The 22493-nt window shown below is 42.4% G+C and overlaps 1 protein-coding gene across 1 annotated transcript; it reads left to right on the forward strand.

Moving 5' to 3' along the window:
• The first annotated feature begins 16724 nt into the window (after positions 1-16724).
• Positions 16725-22160, forward strand: abraa (actin binding Rho activating protein a). Its single transcript, XM_029695057.1, has 2 exons — positions 16725-17384; positions 21137-22160. Exons 1-2 carry the CDS (start codon positions 16815-16817, stop codon positions 21584-21586), a joined length of 1020 nt encoding a protein of 339 aa, XP_029550917.1. The 5' UTR covers positions 16725-16814; the 3' UTR covers positions 21587-22160.
• Positions 22161-22493: the final 333 nt, after the last annotated feature.

Raw genomic sequence — 22493 nt, forward strand, 5'->3', positions numbered from 1 at the left:
ATCAAACAACACCCCCAACTCTTGTTTGGCTTCAGATAGGCAACTAGCATTTCTTAATGAGCAATATGAAAATCAGGAAGTTCAGCCCCCCTTTAAATGCCACAATATGAGTTTGATGATATCAGTTTAACATCAAAATACATTTGGAAGTTAAGAATACTGAAAAATAGATGGTCATTCAATGTATTCATTTCAGTCTGGAACTTTGTATCCTAGGAATATCTGAAAATGCATTATAATCGTCGCAGGATCTCTGTGAAGTGTTACCTTAAGCCCTAAAAGAAATCGAACCAAATGGAACCAAACTAAAAGTTACACCAATTTAAGCCATGGCACAAACGAAAGGAAGCTCAAATAACAAGAGACAGGATTGCTGTCTGATGATGGCCGGCTGTGAAATCCTTTAAGTCTGCTGTCATCTCTGACAGGAAGCTGAGAGTAGGGCAGTGTATTGCAGTGAGCACCAGAAAATAATCTCATCCAATTCTACTGACAAAGCAAGTTATAAATAACAATGGTGTATATAGCTACTATTTAGTAGCCACCGAAGCGCTAACAACATGGAACAACTTGGAGTTCTTTGGACATCAATTATGAACTTTGTCAAAAGAAACCACATTTGTTGTGGACCTGGAATTCCTGGAACTGCCAATGGATGAAGATAATCAAAGGTAATGGATTATTGACAATAGTATTATTGATATTACATGGTTACAAGATGATGCTAAGCTAATTAGGCTAGCTTATTGTTCTTAGCACAGCACCTGGTTTATTGCAACTTGTGATTTCCCAGTAAAGTTATTTTGAAATCTGGCAAGACAGTATCATTTACGAAATGTTAAACTATAATTATTTGAATGACAATATTATAATTTACCAATGTTTTCGAATAGTAATTTTGAAAATTGTAACGTTGTTCACCGGAAGCATTTCAGAGAAGAAAAAAATCAGAATTTCACAGCTACTGTAAAATGCGGTTTTTGGATATAAATATGAACTTGATGGAACAAAAAATGCATGTATTATATAACATAATGTCCTAGGAGTGTCATCTGATGGAGATTGTCAAAGGTTGGTGCATAATTTTAGCTGGTTTCTGCTTTTGGTGACGCCTGACCTTGAATTGAAAATGGATGTTTGTACTTTTGTGGCTATGTACTGTCCTAACATAATCTAACTTTATGCTTTTGCCGTAAAGCCTCTTTGAAAATCGGACAATGTGGTTAGATTAAGGAGATGTTTATCTTTTAAATGGTGTAAAATAGTTGATTGTTTGAGAAATTGAAATTATTAGATTTTTGATGTTTTGAATTTCCAGCCTTGCTAGCAATCCCGTCTCAGGGTTCATTGCTAACCCATGGCCTCAACAAGACATTTGTGGAGTGGTTGAAAAATTAGTTTTAATGATTCCAACCTAAGTGTATGTAAACTTTCAACTTCAACTGTATATCAGAAAAATACATGTATTTTTTGCATTAATGATTGTGAAATATGTCTTTAATTTATCAGGCCTAAGGATTGATAAAATAATTGCTGTATTTTTTGTAAAATTTAGTTTAATTTCTGTCATTCAATATTATATTTTTTTTATTGTACAGTGATATTCTGATTTAATGTCTTCTGTTTTTGTTGGAAAGGAAAGGGTAATCAGACTTCTTAATATAATGAGTAATCCAGGAATGTTGAGTTAATTGACACAAGAAAACTTGATAAAATAGCAACTCTACAGATGGAAACGACTACAACAAATGGCTAAATTACTTCCGGACACTAAGGGTCTACAGAGCTCCTCTTCCTCCTCACAACTCTATAGGGTGACCGTGACTGTGGGAAACACTGTTGCATTTAAACTTTAGAACAACGGTTACTTGGTGTGCAGAACTTGATAAAAGATGTTTGCATTGGGAAGTAGCAAGCTAATAGTAGTACATTTTAATTTGGAAATGCTAAATGGTTGTGTTGTTTTATTGTTATGATTGGGGCCTACTGGGTTATGTCCAAGTGAATGGGATGCTTTTATTCTTTTGCTGTGTTTCTATCGGCCATTGTACACTGAACAAAAATATGAATGCAACATGTAAAGTGTTGGTCTCATGTTTCATGAGCTGAAATAATAGATCCACATCCAGCTTCTTCACCTGCGGGATCATCTGAGACCAGCCACAGCTGATGAAACTGTGGGTTTGCACAAGCTAAGAATTTCTGCACAAACTTTCAGAAACTGTCTCAGGGAAGCTCATCGCGTCCTCACCAGGGTCTAGACCTGACTGCAGTTTGGCATCATAACCATCTTCAGTGGGCAAATGCTCACCTTCGATGGCCACTGGCATGCTGAAGAAGTGTGCTTTTCACGGATGAATCCCGGTTTCAACTGTACCGGACAGATGGCGTTGTGTGGGCGAGCGTTTTGCTGTCAACGTTGTGAATAGAGTGCCACATGGTGGCGGTGGGGTTAGGGTACGGGCAACCATTAGCTACGGAAAACGAACACAATTGCATTTTATCGATGGAAATTTGAATGCACAGAGATACCGAGACGAGATCCTGAGGCCAATTGTCGTGCCATTCATCCACCACCATCAGCTCATGTTTCAGCATGATAATGCACAGCCCTATGTCGCAAGGATCTGTACACACTTCCTGGAATCTGAAAATGTCCCAGTTCTTCCATGGCCTGCATACTCACCAGACATGTCACCCATTGAGCATGTTTGGGATGCTCTGGATCGGCATGTACGACAGCGTGTTCCAGTTCCCACTAATATCCAGCAACTCCGCACAGCCATTGAAGAAGAGTGGGACGATATTCCACAGGCCACAATCAACCACCTGATCAACTCTATGAGAAGGAGATGTGTCGCACTGCATAAGGCAAATGGTGGTCACACCAGATACTGACCGCTTTTCTGATCCACGTCCCTACCTTTCTTTAAGGTATCTGTGACCAACAGATGCATATCTGTAATCCCAGTCATGTCAAACCCATTGATTAGGGCCTAATTAATTTATTTCAATTGACTGATTTCCTTATATAACTGTAACTCAGTCAAATCTTTAAAATTGCTGCATGTTGCATTTTATATTTTTGTTCAGGGTAGGCCTATGCTTTATATAAAGTGTGCTCTCCTACATAGAGTGTGCAGGTATTACGGTTGCTGTCCTTTCAGTACCACAAGCCTAGATGTCACATCCTTTCAAGTGTCACTGATTGTTTTCACTATTGGTGATAGTGTGATAGTAAGGGTGTGGGCTACCATGAATTGGGTGCACATTGTGGTTGTTGTTGCTTGTCGCAGTATTCTCTGCAACTACTTTTTTATTTTATTTCACCTTTATTTGGTGCTTGCCTACGGAGCTGTGAGGGGAACGGCACCTCCGTACCTTCAGGCTCTGATCAGGCCCTACACCCAAACAAGGGCACTGCGTTCATCCACCTCTGGCCTGCTCGCCTCCCTACCTCTGAGGAAGCACAGTTCCCGCTCAGCCCAGTCAAAACTGTTCGCTGCTCTGGCACCCCAATGGTGGAACAAATTCCCTCATGACGCCAGGACAGCGGAGTCAATCACCACCTTCCAGAGACACCTGAAACCCCACCTCTTTAAGGAATACCTGGGATAGGATAAAGTAATCCTTCTAACCCCCCCCCCCTTAAAAGATTTAGATGTACTATTGTAAAGTGGTTGTTCCACTGGATATCATAAGGTGAATGCACCAATTTGTAAGTCGCTCTGGATAAGAGCGTCTGCTAAATGACTTAAATGTAAAATGTAAATGTATTTAACCAGGTAGGCTAGTTGAGAACAAGTTCTCATTTGCAACTGCGACCTGGCCAAGATAAAGCAAAGCAGTTCGACACAAACAACAACACAGAGTTACACATGGAATGAACAAAACATACAGTCAATAATACAGAAGAAAAAAAGAAAACAAAAAGTCTATATACAGTGAGTGCTATATACAGTGAGTGCAGGCCATGGTGGCAAAGTAATTACAGTATGGCATTAAACACTGGAATGGTAGATGTGCAAAAGATGGAATGTGCAAGTAGAGATACTGGGGTGCAAAAGGAGCAGAATAAATAAATAAATACAGTATGGGCATGAGGTAGATAGATGGGCTGTATACAGATAGGCTATGTACAGGTGCAGTGATCTGTGAGCTGCTCTGACAGCTGGTCCTTAAAGCTAGTGAGGGAGATGGGAATCTCCAGCTTCAGAGATTTTTGCAGTTCATTCCAGTCATTGGCAATAGAGAACTGGAAGGAAAGGCGACCGAAGGAGGAATTGGCTTTGGGGGTGACCAGTGAGATATACCTGCTGGAGCGCGTGCTACGAGTGGGTGCTGCTATGGTGACCAGCGAGCTGAGATAAGGCGGAGCTTTACCTAGCAGAGACTTGTAGATAACCTGTAGCCAGTGGGTTTGGCGACGAGTATGAAGTGAGGGCCAGCCAACGAGAGCATATAGGTCGCAGTGGTGCGTAGTATATGGGGCTTTGGTGACAAAACGGATGGCACTGTGATAGAATGCATCCAGTTTGTTGAGTAGAGTGTTGGAGGCTATTTTATAGATGACATTGCCGAAGTCGAGGATCGGTAGGATGGTCAGTTTTACGAGGGTATGTTTGGCAGCATGAGTGAAGGATGCTTTGTTGCGAAATAGGAAGCCGATTCTAGATTTAATTTTGGATTGGAGATACTTAATATGAGTCTGGAAGGAGAGTTTTCAGTCTAGCCAGACACCCAGGTATTTGTAGTTATCCACATATTCTAAGTCAGAGCCGTCCAGAGTAGTGATCCTGGATGGGCGGGCAGGTGCGGGCAATGATCAGTTGAATAGCATGCATTTAGTTTTATTTGCGTTTAAGAGCAGTTGGAGGCCACGGAAGGAGAGTTGTATGGCATTGAAGCTCGTCTGGAGGTTAGTTAACACAGTGTCCAAAGAAGGGCCAGAAGTATATAGAATGGTGTCGTTTGCGTAGATGTGGATCAGAGAATCACCAGCAGCAAGAGAGTCAGCCCAAGAATTGAACCCTGTGGCACCCCCATAGAGACTGCCAGAGGTCCGGACAACAGGCCCTCCGATTTGACACACTGAACTCTATCAGAGAAGTAGTTGGTGAACCAGGCGAGGCAATCATTTGAGAAACCAAGGCTGTTGAGTCTGCCAATAAGAATGTGGTGATTGACAGAGTCGAAAGCCTTGGCCAGGTCGATGAATACAGCTGCACAGTAATGTCTCTTATCGATGGCATTCATAATATCGTTAAGGACTATGAGCGTGGCTGAGGTGCACCCATGACTGGCTCTGAAACCAGATTGCATAGCGGAGAAGGCACGGTGTGATTCAAAATGGTCGGTAATCTGTTTGTTAACTTGGCTTTCGAAGACCTTAGAGATGCAGGGTAGGATAGATATAGGTCTGTAGCAGTTTGGGTCTAGAGTGTCACCCCCTTTGAAGAGGGGGATGACCGCAGCAGCTTTCCAATCTTTGGGAATCTTAGACGATACGAATGAGAGGTTGAACAGGCTACTAATAGGGGTTGCAACAATTTCGGCAGATCATTTTAGAAAGAGAGGGTCCATATTGTATAGCCCGGCTGATTTGTAGGGGTCCAGATTTTGCAGCTCTTTCAGAACATCAGCTATCTGGATATGGATGAAGGAGAAATGGTGGGGGCTTGGGCGGGTTGCTGTGGAAGGTGCCGGGCAGTTGACCAGGGTAGGGGTAGCCAGGTGGAAAGCATGGCCAGCCATAGAGAAATGCTTATTGAAATTCTCAATTATAGTGGATTTATCGGTTGTAACAGTGTTTCCTAGCCTCAGAGCAGTGGGTAGCTGGGAGGAGGTGCTCTTATTCTCCATGGACTTTACTGTGTCCCAGAACTTTTTTGAGTTGGTACTGCAGGATGCAAATTTCTGTTTAAAAAAGCTAGCCTTAGCTTTCCTGACTGCCTGTGTATATTGGTTCCTAACTTCCCTGAAAAGTTGCATATCACGGGGGCTATTCGATGCTAATGCAGAAAGCCACAGGATGTTTTTGTGCTGGTCAAGGGCAGACAGGTCTGGAGTGAACCAAGGGCTATATCTGTTCCTGGTTCTACATTTTTTGAATGGGGCATGCTTATTTAAGATGGTGAGGAAGGCATTTTTAAAGAACAACCAGGCATCCTCTACTGTCGGGATGAGGTCAATGTCATTCCAGGATACCCTGGCCAGGTCGATTAGAAAGGCTTGCTCGCAGAAGTGTTTTAGGGAGCATTTGACAGTGATGAGGGGTGGTCGTTTGATCGCAGACCCATTACGGATGCAGGCAATGAGGCAGTGATCGCTGAGATCTTGGTTGAAAACAGCAGAGGTGTATTTGGAGGGCGAGTTAGTTAGGATGATATCTATGAGGGTGCCCGTGTTTACGGATTTGGGGTTATATCTGGTAGGTTCATTGATAGATTGTGTGAGGTTGAGGGCATCAAGCTTAGATTGTAGGATGGCCGGGGTGTTAAGCATGTCCCAGTTTAGGTCACCTAGCAGCACGAGCTCAGAAGATAGATGGGGGCAATCAGATTACATATGGTGTCGAGGGCGGAGGGTGGTCTATAGCAAGCGGCAACGGTGAGAGACTTGTTTCTGAAAAGGTCAATTTTTAGAAGTAGGAGCTCGAATTGTTTGGGTACAGACCTGGATAGTAACAGACCTGGATAGTAAGACAGAACTCTGCATGTTATCTTTGCAGTAGATTGCAACACCGCCCCCTTTGGCAGTTCTATCTTGTCGGAAAATGTTATAGTTAGGAATGGAAATTTCAAGGTTTTTGGTGGTCTTCCTAAGCCAGGATTCAGACACGGCTAGGACATCCGGATTGGTGGAGTGTGCTAGTGCAGTGAATAAAGCAAACTTAGGGAGGAGGCTTCTAATGTTAACATGCATGAAACCAAGGCTTTTACGGTTGCAGAAGTCAACAAATGAGAGAGCCTGGGGGATGGGAGTGGGGCTAGACACTGCAGGGCCTGGATTAACCTCTACATCACCAGATGAGCAGAGGAGGAGTAGGATAAGGGAACGGCTAAAGGCTAACAGAACTGGACGTCTAGCACGTTCAGAACAGAGAGTAAAAGGAGCAGATTTCTGGGCACGGTAGAATATATTAAACGCATAATGTACAGACAAAGGTATAGTAGGATGTGAATACAGTGGGGGTAAACCTGTGCATATAGTGATATTGAAAGAGATATTGTCTCTAGAAATAGCATTTAAACCAGGTGATGTCACTGCGTGTGTGGGAGGTGGAACTAAATTGTTAGCCGAGGCGTGTTGAGCAGTGCTAGAGGCTCTACAGTGAAATAAAACAATAGATACAAACAAAATTAGCAATGGACAAGGCATGGTGACGTTAGGGAGAGGCATGCGTAGCCGGGTGATCATAAGAGTCCAGTGTGTGGCTTCAGGCAGCTAGCGGCGGGCTAGCATGCTAACAGGAAGGCCTTAGAGGGGCGACGCAACGGAGGAAAGTCTGTTGTGGCCTCCTTGTGCAGTTACATCAGCGGACGGATCAGCAGGGCTCCGTGTGGTAAACCAGGCCAATTGGCAAAATATGTATAGTGGCCAAAGAAATATGTCCGAAGGGCCTCTTCAGCCAGCAGTCCAATGTGCTTTAGATAGCTAGCAGGCCGTGGATTAGCGGCTGTGCATTCAGGGGACGTTAGCTGCTATTATTCTAGGTGGAAAAAAAATATATATATATAATAATAAAAAAATAAAATACTGTTATGTCTCTGTGCGAGTGTCAGCCCTAAGTGCCGCTCAGGAACTTTTGATTCATGATGTCATTAAAAAGCACTGCTTCTCCTGCATTAGAGCTAAATACTGTATATTGTCAGGTGCATAAAGTGATGCTATTATTCTGATATTCAGATTTTTTTCGCACTAAAGGCCTAGGTCCAATTGTCACGGTTCACCACTGGGATTAACTGGTTGTTAAAACAACTAAATTGAGAAGATATCATGACGTTGTGTTTTGGTGATTAAATCAATGTTCTCGTGGTATTTCACAGTAAAAATATGTTTTGGATTAATAGTTGTGTGGTGAAAGATGTCTCCAAATAAAATTAATGCACAATAAAATGTTTTTAATGTAAGACTTGCTGCGTTACAAGTGTTACCAGTTTGGAGCTTTGTATTAAAAGTTTCGAAAATTCCACACATACTTGGAAATGGCACCAAAGCGATTGACAAAAACTGTAGTATAATTAAGCAATAAGGCCCGAGGAGGTGTGGTATATGGACAATATTTTCAATAGCTAAGGGCTGTTCTTAAGCACGACACAACGCGGAGTGCCTGGATACAGCCCTTAGCCATGGTATGTTGGCCATATACCACAAACTCTCGAGGTGCCTATTTGCTATTATAAACTGGTTACAAACATAATTAGAGCAGTAAATATAAATGTTTTGTCATACCTGTGATACACGGTCTGATATACCACAGCTGTCATCTAATCAGCATTTAGGGCTCAATCCACCCAGTTAATAATGAATAATAGCATACATTGGACTGGATAAATGCTACTTTTTGAAAACAACTGATAACTATCCAGAAAAATGTCACCTTTGTCTTGTCGTATTTGTATTTGCCAAGGCAGAAACTATTCTTCCTGGAGTCCGTCAAAATTAAGGCAGCTATACAATTTTAAAAACATTACAATACATTCATAACATATTTCACAACACACCAAGTGTGTGTCCTCAGGTCCCTACTCCACTACCATATATCTACAACACAAAATCCATGTGTTCGTGTGTGTATAGTAAGTATGTTATCATGTGTGTGAATGCATGTGTCTGTGTCTATGTTTGTGTTGCTACACAGTCCCTGCTGTTCCTTAAGGTGTATTTTTATCTGTTTTTTAAATCTGATTCTACTGCTTGCATCAGTTACCTGATGTGGAATAGAGTTCCATGTAGTCATGGCTCTATGTAGTACTGTGTGCATCCCATAGTCTGTTCTGGACTTGGGGACTGTGAAGAGACCTCTGGTGGCATGTCTTGTGGGGTATGCATGGGTGTTGTTAGTGTACACACAGCCAATAAGGACTCCTTGTCATGAACTATTCAAACCTATATTTCCCATACTTTGTTTTCTTCAAAACTCATTGAAGCCAATTTTTTATATGCATACTTGATGACTGATAGGGGGTGCTGTGTTGAAGCCATCGTGACTCCATCTTGGCACTCCACCACCGTTCTAAAAAAAATATTTGGGAAGCTATAAAAATAAATTAATAATGTCTATGTCCGTTTTTGCCACCTTTATTCTATTACAGATACCTTAATTAAAACTTCTTGGTGACAGGGTGCAGTATTCAGATATTCAGATGAATACGTGCCCAAATTAAACTGCCTGCTTCTCGGGCCCAGAAACTACAATATGCATATTAGTAGATTTGGATAGAAAACACTCTGAAGTTTGTAAAACTGTTTGAATGATGTATGTGAGTATAACAGAACTCATATGGCAGGCAAAAACCTGAGAAGAAATCCAACCAGGAAGTGACTTGTATTTTTTCTATCTAATCCCTATTCAAACTACAGTGTCTGTGGGGTCATTTTACACTTCCCAAGGCTTCCATTGGCTGTCAACAGCCTTTAGAAACTTGTTTCATGCGTCTACTGTTACTGGGCAGAGAATAGGAGCTCAGTCAATCAGTGGACTGCCTGGGACCAGTGAGTTGTTTACTGCGCCGGGAAGCTGGCACGCCGCTCCTTCTTTTTCCTCTGTAATGAATACGCTATTGTCCGGTTGGAATATTATCGAAGTGTTATGTTAAAAAGACCCTAAAGATTTATTGTAAACATCATTTGACATGTTTCTACGAGCGGTAATGGAACTATTTTACTCTTCTGGTTTTGCGCTCTCGCGTTATGCCTTTGGATTAGTGATCTGAACGCGCGAACAAAACGGAGGTATTTGGACATAAATATGGAGTTTTTTACCAAAAAGAACATTTCTTGTGGAAGTGGGAGTCCTGGGAGTGCATTCCGATGAAGATCAGCAAAGGTAAGGGAAGATTTATAATACTAATTCTGAATTTAGTTGACTCCAGAACTTGGCGGGTAACTAAATAGCTTGCTTTGATGGCTGAGCTCTGTACACAGAATACTGAAAAATGTGCTTTGCCGTAAAGCTATTTTAAAATCTGACACAGCGGTTGCATTAAGGAGAAGTGTATCTATAATTCTTTCAATAACTGTTGTATATTTTATCAACGTTTATGATGAGTATTTTTGTAAATTGATGTGCTCATTCACCGGAAGTTTTGGTAAATGTTATTTCACCTTTATTTAACCAGGTAGGCAAGTTGAGAACAAGTTCTCATTTACAATTGCGACCTGGCCAAGATAAAGCAAAGCATTACATTTACATTTACATTTAAGTCATTTAGCAGACGCTCTTATCCAGAGCGACTTACAAATTGGTGCATTCACCTTATGATATCCAGTGGAACAACCACTTTACAATAGTGCATCTAAATCTTTTAAGGGGGGGGGGTTAGAAGCATTGCTTTATCCTATCCCAGGTATTCCTTAAAGAGGTGGGGTTTCAGGTGTCTCCGGAAGGTGGTGATTGACTCCGCTGTCCTGGCGTCGTGAGGGAGCTTGTTCCACCATTGGGGTGCCAGAGCAGCGAACAGTTTGGACTGGGCTGAGCGGGAACCGTGCTTCCTCAGAAGTAGGGGGGCCAGCAGGCCAGAGGTGGATGAACGCAGTGCCCTTGTTTGGGTGTAGGGCCTGATCAGAGCCTGAAGGTATGGAGGTGCCGTTCCCCTCACAGCTCCGTAGGCAAGCACCATGGTCTTGTAGCGGATGCGAGCTTCAACTGGAAGCCAGTGGAGAGAGCGGAGGAGCGGGGTGACGTGAGAGAACTTGGGAAGGTTGAACACCAGACGGGCTGCGGTGTTCTGGATGAGTTGTAGGGGTTTAATGGCACAGGCAGGGAGCCCAGCCAACAGCGAGTTGCAGTAATCCAGACGGGAGATGACAAGTGCCTGGATTAGGACCTGCGTCGCTTCCTGTGTGAGGCAGGGTCGTACTCTGCGAATGTTGTAGAGCATGAACCTACAGGATCGGGTCACCGCCTTGATGTTAGTGGAGAACGACAGGGTGTTGTCCAGGATCACGCCAAGGTTCTTAGCACTCTGGGAGGAGGACACAAGGGAGTTGTCAACCGTGATGGCGAGATCATGGAACGGGCAGTACTTCCCCGGGAGGAAGAGCAGCTCCGTCTTGCCGAGGTTCAGCTTGAGGTGGTGATCCGTCATCCACACTGATATGTCTGCCAGACATGCAGAGATGCGATTCGCCGCCTGGTTATCAGAAGGGGGAAAGGAGAAGATGAATTGTGTGTCGTCTGCATAGCAATGATAGGAGAGATCATGTGAGGATATGACAGAGCCAAGTGACTTGGTGTATAGCGAGAATAGGAGAGGGCCTAGAACAGAGCCCTGGGGGACACCAGTGGTGAGAGCGCGTGGTGCGGAGACAGATTCTCGCCACGCCACCTGGTAGGAGCGACCTGTCAGGTAGGACGCAATCCAAGCGTGGGCCGCGCCGGAGATGCCCAACTCGGAGAGGGTGGAGAGGAGGATCTGATGGTTCACAGTATCAAAGGCAGCAGATAGGTCTAGAAGGATGAGAGCAGAGGAGAGAGAGTTAGCTTTAGCAGTGCGGAGAGCCTCCGTGACACAGAGAAGAGCAGTCTCAGTTGAATGCCCAGTCTTGAAACCTGACTGATTAGGATCAAGAAGGTCATTCTGAGAGAGATAGCAGGAGAGCTGGCCAAGGACGGCACGTTCAAGAGTTTTGGAGAGAAAAGAAAGAAGGGATACTGGTCTGTAGTTGTTGACATGGGAGGGATCGAGTGTAGGTTTTTTCAGAAGGGGTGCAACTCTCGCTCTCTTGAAGACGGAAGGAACGTAGCCAGCAGTCAAGGATGAGTTGATGAGCGAGGTGAGGTAGGGGAGAAGGTCTCCGGAAATGGTCTGGAGAAGAGAGGAGGGGATAGGGTCAAGTGGGCAGGTTGTTGGGCGGCCGGCCGTCACAAGACGCGAGATTTCACCTGGAGAGAGAGGGGAGAAAGAGGTCAAAGCACAGGGTAGGGCAGTGTGAGCAGGACCAGCGGTGTCGTTTGACTTAGCAAACGAGGATCGGATATCGTCAACCTTCTTTTCAAAATGGTTGACGAAGTCATCCGCAGAGAGGGAGGAGGGGGGGAGGGGGAGCAGGATTATGGAGGGAGGAGAAGGTAGCAAAGAGCTTCCTAGGGTTAGAGGCAGATGCTTGGAATTTAGAGTGGTAGAAAGTGGCTTTAGCAGCAGAGACAGAAGAGGAGAATGTAGAGAGGAGGGAGTGAAAGGATGCCAGGTCCGCAGGGAGGCGAGTTTTCCTCCATTTCCGCTCGGCTGCCCGGAGCCCTGTTCTGTGAGCTCGCAGTGAGTCGTCAAGCCACGGAGCAGGAGGGGAGGATCGAGCCGGCCTGGAGGATAGGGGACAGAGAAAATCAAAGGATGCAGAAAGGGAGGAGAGGAAGGTTGAGGAGGCAGAATCAGGAGATAGGTTGGAGAAGGTTTGAGCAGAGGGAAGAGATGATAGGATGGAAGAGGAGAGAGTAGTGGGAGAGAGAGAGCGAAGGTTGGGACGGCGCAATACCATCCGAGTAGGGGCAGAGTGAGAAGTGTTGGATGAGAGCGAGAGGGAAAAGGATACAAGGTAGTGGTCGGAGATTTGGAGGGGAGTTGCAATGAGATTAGTGGAAGAACAGCATCTAGTAAAGATGAGGTCAAGCGTATTGCCTGCCTTGTGAGTAGGGGGGGAAGGTGAGAGGGTGAGGTCAAAAGAGGAGAGGAGTGGAAAGAAGGAGGCAGAGAGGAATGAGTCAAAGGTAGACGTGGGGAGGTTAAAGTCACCCAGAACTGTGAGAGGTGAGCCATCCTCAGGAAAGGAACTTATCAAGGCGTCAAGCTCATTGATGAACTCTCCAAGGGAACCTGGAGGGCGATAAATGATAAGGATGTTAAGCTTGAGGATGTTAAGCTTCAAATTCAAAAAGCAGTTCGACACATACAACAACACAGAGTTACACATGGAGTAAAACAAACATACAGTCAATAATACAGTAGAAAAATATATACAATGTGTCTATATACAATGTGAGCAAATGAGGTGAGATAAGGGAGGTAAAGGCAAAAAAAGGCCATGGTGGCAAAGTAAATACAATATAGCAAGTAAAACACTGGAATGGTGGATTTGCAGTGGAAGAAAGAGCAAAGTAGAAATAGAAATAATGGGGTGCGAAGGAGCAAAATAAATAAATACAGTAGGGGAAGAAGTAGTTGTATGGGCTAATTTATAGATGGGCTATGGACAGGTGCAGTGATCTGTGAGCTGCTTTGACAGCTGGTGCTTAAAGCTAGTGAGGGAGATAAGTGTTTCCAACCCCAAAATGGGGTTTATGGATATAAATATGAACTTTATCGAACAAAACATACGTGTATTTTGTAACATTGAGTCCTGGGAGTGTCATCTGATGAAGATCATCAAAGGTTAGGGATTCATTTTAGCTGTATTTCTGGTTTTTGTGACGCCTCTCCTTGCTTGGAAAATGGCTGTGTGGATTTTCTTGTCTCGGCGCTGTCCTAACATAATCTAATTTTATGCTTTCGCCGTAAAGCCTTTTTGAAATCGGACACTGTGGTTAGATTAAGGAGAATCTTATCTTTAAAATGGTGAAAAATACTTGTATGTTTGAGAAATTTGAATTATGAGATTTTTGTTGTTTTGAATTTGTCGCCCTGCTATTTCACTGGCTGTTGATAGTGTGTCCCGCGGGTGGGACGCTAGCGTCCCAGATGTCCCAGAGAGGTTTTAACACAACTCTTCAATTATATAATGTGAGTTAACCATCAACATAAATATATATTTATATAAATATCCTTACGGTAAAATATACTTCAACGCATGTAATTTTGTCCTTCAAATATTTAATTGAAATACTGTAGAATTCCATTCATTCCTATGGTGGACTGCTGCTTCTGGGGAGTGCCAATTTGTATACATCATTGCTTGAGATATGATGAGATGACAACAGAAGGCTGTTTCGACTTAATACACACTTCAAAGGAAATATGTGGCAGTCTATTGTCAGCAAGTAAGAGGAACCAGCATATCTTATTAACTCTGATGTTAAAATCTGTTTAAGTACAACACACACCACCACTGTGAGTCACTCTTCATCCATTCACAGATAAACCAAAATGAGCAGGCAAGGCTGGGTGTATTGTGAACACCAATCAGTTTATTTCTGTTTTGCAGTGGATACAGAATACATACAAGGCACTTGTGTGGAAGATTATGAAATAATATGAATCAAAAGGAAAATAATATAGACTGGTGGAATTTTTTTAAATCTTCACCACATGCCTTATGTCTGAATAACGGCTCAGTGAGGAAGACGAGCGATGCTTATTAAAAAAAAACTTAGTCAATCTAAATTGCACAATAAAACAAAAAATCCATCAAAATATGTCTGTTTTAGCTAGGGATAAGATTTTTTGCAGGGGCTGCGTCTCAATCCACCACATTTCCTTTTCAGGTATTATATAATTGATATGTATATAGATATATCTAGTGTAATTGTTACATATTGATGGGTTCATGCAGGTCTCATCTGCGAAAGAGACCGTGTTCTCAGCATGACTCCCTGCTTATAGAAATGTTAAATAAAATACAAATACAAATAGGCAGAGGCTTGGTCTTTCTCATCTGTGATAGAAGGGGGCAGAACCACAGCGGTGTTTGTCAGACCACAAAAACGACTGAAGCATCCGAACGGTTTGGGCTACAAACTTATATGACCCCACCATTGAAAGCTAAGACTCTCACGAACACGTTTTGCTCTACGACTCCCACAAGCCTCACAAGACTCGTCTGAGGGTAACCCGGTATTAATTGTAGTATGGAAGTACTTTAGTGCTGAAAAAAGGGGTTAATAGGCGGGCGTGGGATTTCAATAATTTCCTGAGCTTTCTTATATCTCGGCTATAGAACAGACACTTCAAAAGATACTTCCTTTTGATGTATTATTTGACTATGTGTTTTGCCATGTATGAATATGTAATTCAATGCGTTTCTATGAGCTAATAGCAGTAAGGCCAAATTAAATGTTTCATCAAATAATAATAAAACATAATAATTTGATACCTACAGGTGTCCTAAAATTCAAACTCAAATAGGTAAATGATTCTTGGTATGACCATCTTAATAAAACAATTCCATATGTTAGCTAAGTAGAAAGCTTAGAGATAAGACACCACTTTTATAATTGTAATCATGTTGATGTCATCTCCATGGTTTGTGGTGAGAGAGAAAAATTCCTCCATGGAGGACCAATCTGTTCTCTTGCAGTCGTACACTGCCAGGTTTTTTCCCTGTGTCCACGTTGAAGCTTGGCCGCCTTCTGTGGAGGATATTTTTACAACCATGCAAGGAACAAACAAGTAACAAGATCTCAATTCTGGCTCCCTTGAAGTGTACGGCAATGACTCAAGAATTCCATATTAAACAAATTTAAATGAAAGGACGTGTGAAATGTGTTGTGAGAAATACATACAAATGGCAGTTTGATAAAGGTGTTAAAACCAAATCATCTTTATTGCTCAATGAAAATCTTCCATTGATACGAACCAGATGATTGAAATATCCATTTATGGCTGTGAGTTCAGATATTAGAAATCCTCTAAAAGCCTGTTATACTTTTCATATGAGTGTTGCACCTTCATGTCAGTGTTCATGTTAGAGCAAAATGTATCATCATAGGCACACTTATTGAGTGAGCAAATTTTCAAGTGTGTACCAAAGATTTATTTTTCAAGCAGACCTCATCAGAATTCATACACTGTTGATTTCATTCGATTTTTTTAAGACTTGTTTTCTACAATCTTTGTTTCTGACACAAGTGGAATTTCTACAAATAACAAACACACAAAGGGTATTGCACCAATATAATTATATTTTTGGTTCCTGCGACAGAACTACAGTATGGCCAGACAAAGCGGGCGTCCTTTTAGACCTGTGTGCGTCTCCCCAAAATAACCCAGCTCAAGTTCTCTGGCCAGACCCATGCATCAATCATCAGTAGCCTCACATTCACACTCCAGCAGGCTCGCTCCAAAATAGAACAACACAGCGAACTGTCAAGCTATATGCAACATTGCATGAAAATAAATTATAGCATGACCCAAAAGTATTGATATCACCATTTTAGCAGATGCTCATTATCCAAGACAATTAGTAGTTATGTAACACATATCCTCTATCAATGTGGGTTAAGCAGGAATATGCCTTCGAAATAGAAATACAGCATTTATAAATCTAGCAAAAAAAATAAGAATGATGTATTCTTATGTTTGTGTGAGCGATTACTTTGTAGATCAGACACTCAAACATAAGGATTGTTAGAGGTTTGTTTCATCATGTATTTTTGTGTATATGCGTACAAGGGCAGAACCCTTGTAGACTGTCATCACTGCAGAGAGTGACCACCTGTTGCCTGGCTCCCTTGGGGGGAAATTCCACCAATGTTTTGGGGTCATGGTAGGCATCCATGTACGTAGCAAAAAATGTCACACGTTCGGCCTGTGACTGCTCTCTACGATAGCTTATTTAAAGCGGAGCAAAGGCAGCGAAGGATTATTTCAACTCACTCACTCACTGACTTTCCCTACAACATCAACACAATATCTTGCAAGCACGGTCAAGCAGGAGCCATGATGAGTACCAGCCAGGAGGATAGACCCTTTGTTAGGGCTGTGAGGAAGATCAAATGTGCCGCCATGGTCCACAGTCTTGCCAAGAGCTGGCAGGGCTGGGCCGACGAGAACTTGGTCAAACAAGAGACCATACCCTCCGGGTGGATGCCCACCTCCGTCATTGAGGACGAAGAAAGGGAGAAGCAGAACGAGACAAAAATCCTAGTCAAGACACGTGTGGTCGAGGCGGACACCGACAGCGGCAGTCTGATCCGAACGGGTGAGGTGACCAAGAGCCACATGCCAAAGTACAGTGAGTACAGCACTGACCTGGTATGCTCAATCAAGGACAAGATCCAGATGGCACCTGAGAATGCCAACAAGCCCTTCCTGGGCAATGAGTCACCCACCCGGAGACGCCTGGGTGTGAGAGCTCAGGTACATCTGGGTAGTCAGGAGCGGAAGATGGGCTCCCGTAGCAGCAGCCTGGACACAGAGGACAGCGGGTTGGGGGAGGAGGCCGGACTCAGCGACAACAGCGACCAGAGCGACCTGAACCAGCTGAAGAAACAGATCAATAGGCCCAAGGTACAGTACCATTCTTTTATTGGACCTTCATTTTGTGAGGCCATTCATAAAAATACTAAATACACAAATCAATGCAATACAGTAGACACACTTCAAAGGTAAACCCTCTTTTGTTTCTCAACAATCTTGCATGGGGGATATAATTTAACATCAGAATAAAAATGTTGATTTCATATTGGCAAAGTGAACAAGAAATGTGGTTGGCTGAAGAAAGGTACAACTCTAAAGTAAATTAAATAATTAGTATTGATTTTCTTGCACCATCACTAGTATCAGTTCAACAAAACCACTGACTGCGCTTTTCAGATATTGGAATATCATCCAAAAACGTATTAGCAATCATGTAGGTGCACATTAGGATGTGTAAGTTTTGTAGATCATGGTTGGACTTGGGAAAAAATGCATGGGAGGGGAGTTCCCAAATCACAGGGTTTTCCCCCAAATCTACCCTCTTAATACCACAATGTTTGCCCTACCTATTTTCATGCCTAAACATACTGTTCTATTGCAGCTGCAGCCACTCTGCCTGGTGATGTTCAGTAGACAATAAACAGGAGCAAACATTCAGAGGCTGAGTTGAACTTAAATTATCTTTGCCTTTGTTATTGTGATATTGGGGAATGGACTTTTGTTCATATTGTCTGGCCTTCCAGAAAATACACAGATTTATAGGTATTGTATCTTCAAACTGTAGAATTTTTAGCAACTGAACAAGACCAATGAGCCCTCTGTTCACCCTAGCAAAGAGTTGTATAACTTGGAGGAATATAAGTCCTTAAAAAGGCATGAAAGTGTATTGTAAAACTCCAACACCTATCATGGAATATACAGTAAATAAATAAATATAGTCACACATGCCTTCCCCCTGACCTTCAGGGATAATTACGAGGTCCTGATATCCTTGGTCAGGCGCAAGATTTATAATGGTGTTCGTCACATTACTAATTTGGCTCTGGACGTGTAAGGCCTGGGCCTCAGGTTTCACAATATGCATTCTCCACAGTTTAAATGACTCTGTTGTGGAATATTCGCCTGCCAGGGACCTCTTTGGAAATGCCAAAGCAAGAGATGGTCATAAACAATAACTAGTAATGCTGCATAGTTATAGAAAGGTCTGTAACTCACCTTTCTGGTAAAAAAAATATTCTAAAGTGATGAGATGTACTCCGTTTTGAGGACACAAGCTCAAGTACATTGTACAAACAATATGAAAATATTTGTAATATTCATGTACAGATGAAGTCGGAAGTTTAACACTCGTTTTTCAACCACTCCACAAATTTCTTGTTAACAAACTATAGTTTTGGCAAGTTGGTTAGGACATCTACTTTGTACATGACACAAGTAATTGCTTACAGACAGATTATTTCACTTATAATTCACAGTATCACAATTCCAGTGGGTCAGAAGTTTACATACACTAAGTTGACTGTGCCTTCAAACAGCTTGAAAAATTCCAGGTTACAATGTCATGGCTTTAGTAGCTTCTTATAGGCTAATTGACATCAGTTGAGTCAATTTGAGTTGTGGATTTAATTCAAGGTCGACCTTCAAACTCAGTGCCTCTTTGCTTGACATCATGGGAAAATCTAAATAAATCAGCCACCTCCACAAGTTTGGTTCATCCTTGGGAGCAATTTCCAAACACCTGAAGGTACCACGTTCATGTGTACAAACAATAGTACACAAGTATAAACACCATGCGACCACACAGCCGAGCAAAGGACCTTGTGAAGATGCTGGAGGAAACAGGTACAAAAGTATCTATATCCACAGTAAAACGAGTCCTATATTGACATAACCTGAAAGGCCACTCAGCAAGGAAGAAGCCACTGCTCCAAAACCTCCATAAAAAAGCCAGACTACGGTTGGCAATTGCACATGGGGACAAAGATTGTAATTTTTGGCGAAATGTCCTCTGGTCCGATGAAACAAAAATAGAACTGTTTGGCCAAAATGACCATCTTTATGTTTGGAGGAAAAAGGGGGAGGCTTGCAAGCTGAAGAACACCATCCCAACCATGAAGCACAGGGGTGGCAGCATCATGTTGTGGGGGTGTTTTGCTGGATATATTGAAGCAACATCTCAAGACATCAGTCAGGAAGTTAAAGCTTTGTCACAAATGGGTCTTCCAAATGGACAATGACCTCAAGCATACTTCCAAAGTTGTGGCAAGATGGCTTAAAGACAACAAAGTCAAGATTTTGGAGTGGCCATCACAAAGCCCTGACCTCAAGCCTATAGAAAATGTGTGGGCAGAACTGAAAAGCGTGTGAGCAAGGAGGCCTACAAATCGGACTCAGTTAGACCAGCTCTGTCAGGAGGAATAGGCCAAAATTCACCCAACTTATTGTGGGAAGCTTGTGGAACGCTACCCAAAACGTTTGACCCAAGTTAAACAATTTAACGACAATGCTACCAAATACTACTTGAGTGTATGTAAACTTCTGACCCACTGGGAATGTGATGAAAGAAATAAAAGCTGATATATCATTCTCTCTACTATTATTCTGACATTTCACATTCTTAAAATAAAGTGGTGATCCTAACTGACCTAAGACAGGGAATTTTTTACCAGGATTAAATGTCAGGAAATGTGAAAAACTGAGTTTAAATGTATTTGGCTAGGGTGTATGTAAACTTCCGAATTCAACTGTATGTGGGGTAATAGGGCTTTCAATTATTGAAATGCTTTCTAAATATACTATACTATCAATATAAACAACTTATTTTAACATTTTACCTTTCTTATAACTGTTAAATAATAATTATCATATTTGGTGACAATATAAATTTGGCCCCATTTCGTATAACTGATGACAGAGCATTTTCTACCAAGTGTCCTCAAATGTCTGCAGACTTATAAGTTCAGTTTTACGTAGAAAGTGATTTCATCCCTCTGTGACCAGGAGAAGGTGGTCGTGTTTCAATTCTTCAAAATGATTCCGTACTTTTTCATGTTGAGAGCTGGATTCGCTCAACTTTCCATTTCAACATGCTGTCTAAGTTGCTCAGAGGCAGATGAAATCTTTTTCTGGATAGGCCAGAAAAACGTCACTCCCTATGCAAATGTCTGGTGTGAAACCTGACACTTTACGTCAGCTCAGCTGACACAGTGGTAGCGGAAAACAGACAGATGGGGCTTTCTGGCACTATAAGGCACTGGACCCTGCGACATACACATAGCGCTTTGTACACCAAAATGTCAGTCGGAACCGGTTCAGAACCATTCAAAGTCCCCTAAATAGGGCCTTAACATTTAAGAGAGAAGTGGTGCTACTAATCAACATAAATATGAGCCAGTTTCCTGGACTAAAAAGGACTGGAGATTCTCCATTGAGCATTAAATGGAGAATCTCCATTGAGCATGTTTTTTGGTCAATGATTAGGCGTAGCCCTTTCCTGCAGTCATTGACCAAATGCTCCCTCTTTGGCCTCGTGGGTGGAATGTTATTCATATTTTTCATCATTTCATAATTAATGAAGATTATAAATAAAAACCGGACAAATACGGTGTTTCTATTTCAAACAGTTTTGTTATAACCTGCAGTAAAAGGTTAATATGGGTCCTGTGTCATTAATACATTGGAAAACTTGCAGTGTTTGTCATGAATTTAGAAGTGTTAGTCGTGTAACTTTTCACTGTGTTATTGTAATTTTACTTTCTGTGACAATCCAATGAAGAGATTGCCAATGCAAATAAACCCACTTTATAATCTGAGCTAATCTGACATGCCTTCCTATTCTGCAGATTAGAGTCACCACCATGGGTGACATCAAGAGCAGGTGGCAGCAGTGGTCCCAGCAGCACGTAGAGGGTCAGAAGCTCAACCCCTTCAGTGAGGAGTTTGACTATGAGCATGCCATGGCCCAGCGTTTGCAGAAGGGTGATGAAGGCTACGGACGCCCCAAAGAGGGATCCAAGACGGCCATGCGTGGCGACCGAGCCCAGAAACATGTGTACAAAGAGATGGAGGAGTTGTGCTGGATCGTCAAGGACATGGGCCTCAAGGACAAGAACGGCAAATCCTACATCACTTTCGGCAGGCTGTTTGACCGCTATGTCAAAATCTCGGACAAAGTGGTGGGCATAGTTTTGCGCTGCCGCAAACACAAAATGCTTGACTTTGAGGGAGAGATGCTGTGGAAAGGCCAGGATGACCATGTCATCATTACTCTGAGAGATGTGAAAGAAGACTGAACCTGCAGATGATCTAGACTTTGATCCTACACCTCCCTCCTCACTGTTTACCTAGACCCACAAGTGCCTTTCATATTCTGACCAGCAACAGTTCAGGAGTAGATGTCTTTAGCATTCTAACCATGATAGCCACTGGTCATGAGTTCAACCTCAGTAGGATATTCTAAACACGCTGCAGGCCATTACAAAAAAATTATGTGACAAAATAAAATGAGAAAAAAAATACATGGGGTTTGTGGACACAATAGTGATGCGCGGGTTGACTCAAAACCCACAGTCCATGCAGCTTTAAAAAGAGAAAACAATACATAAAAAAATCCATAACTGTATAACTATTGTGAAATTTATATCTGTAGGCTACACTGAGTTTTTTCTTAAATTATTTTTTAAGCTATTTGGCATTAGTGTGTAAGCCTAAGCTTTAGGACCTGACTATTCGTGCTCCAAATAGCCTACCCTCCATTCGCCAAATGCTTTTGGTAACGGGCAGAAAGAGTTCATGTTGATCCACTGATTAAATATGAGAAACATTTGCGAAAATGGAGAGTTGAAAATAAAGAAGTGGTAAAAAAAATGGTGAAGTGGTTAAAGAGGATGAAAGCAGTGTTAATGTATGTTACTGTATGTCTGACGATTGTGAGGCGCTATACAAATTTGACAGTCACAAGACTGGGTCTTAAAAACGGCCTATGGCACATCATGGGAACTGTAGCCTACTGTTCAGGTGGGTTAAATGGAAACTGAAATCTGGACACTGACTGTAGGTCTATAACCTCTGCTAGCGGTTAGGAGCATTGGGCCAGTAACCGAAATGTCGCAGATTCATATCCCAGAGTAGACTAGGTGAAAAATCTGTCGATGTGCCCTTGAGCAAGGCACTTAATTCTAATTGCTCCAAGGTCGCCGT

Source organism: Salmo trutta, chromosome 16 (genome assembly GCF_901001165.1).
Source record: "Salmo trutta chromosome 16, fSalTru1.1, whole genome shotgun sequence".
Classification (NCBI taxonomy): domain Eukaryota; kingdom Metazoa; phylum Chordata; class Actinopteri; order Salmoniformes; family Salmonidae; genus Salmo; species Salmo trutta.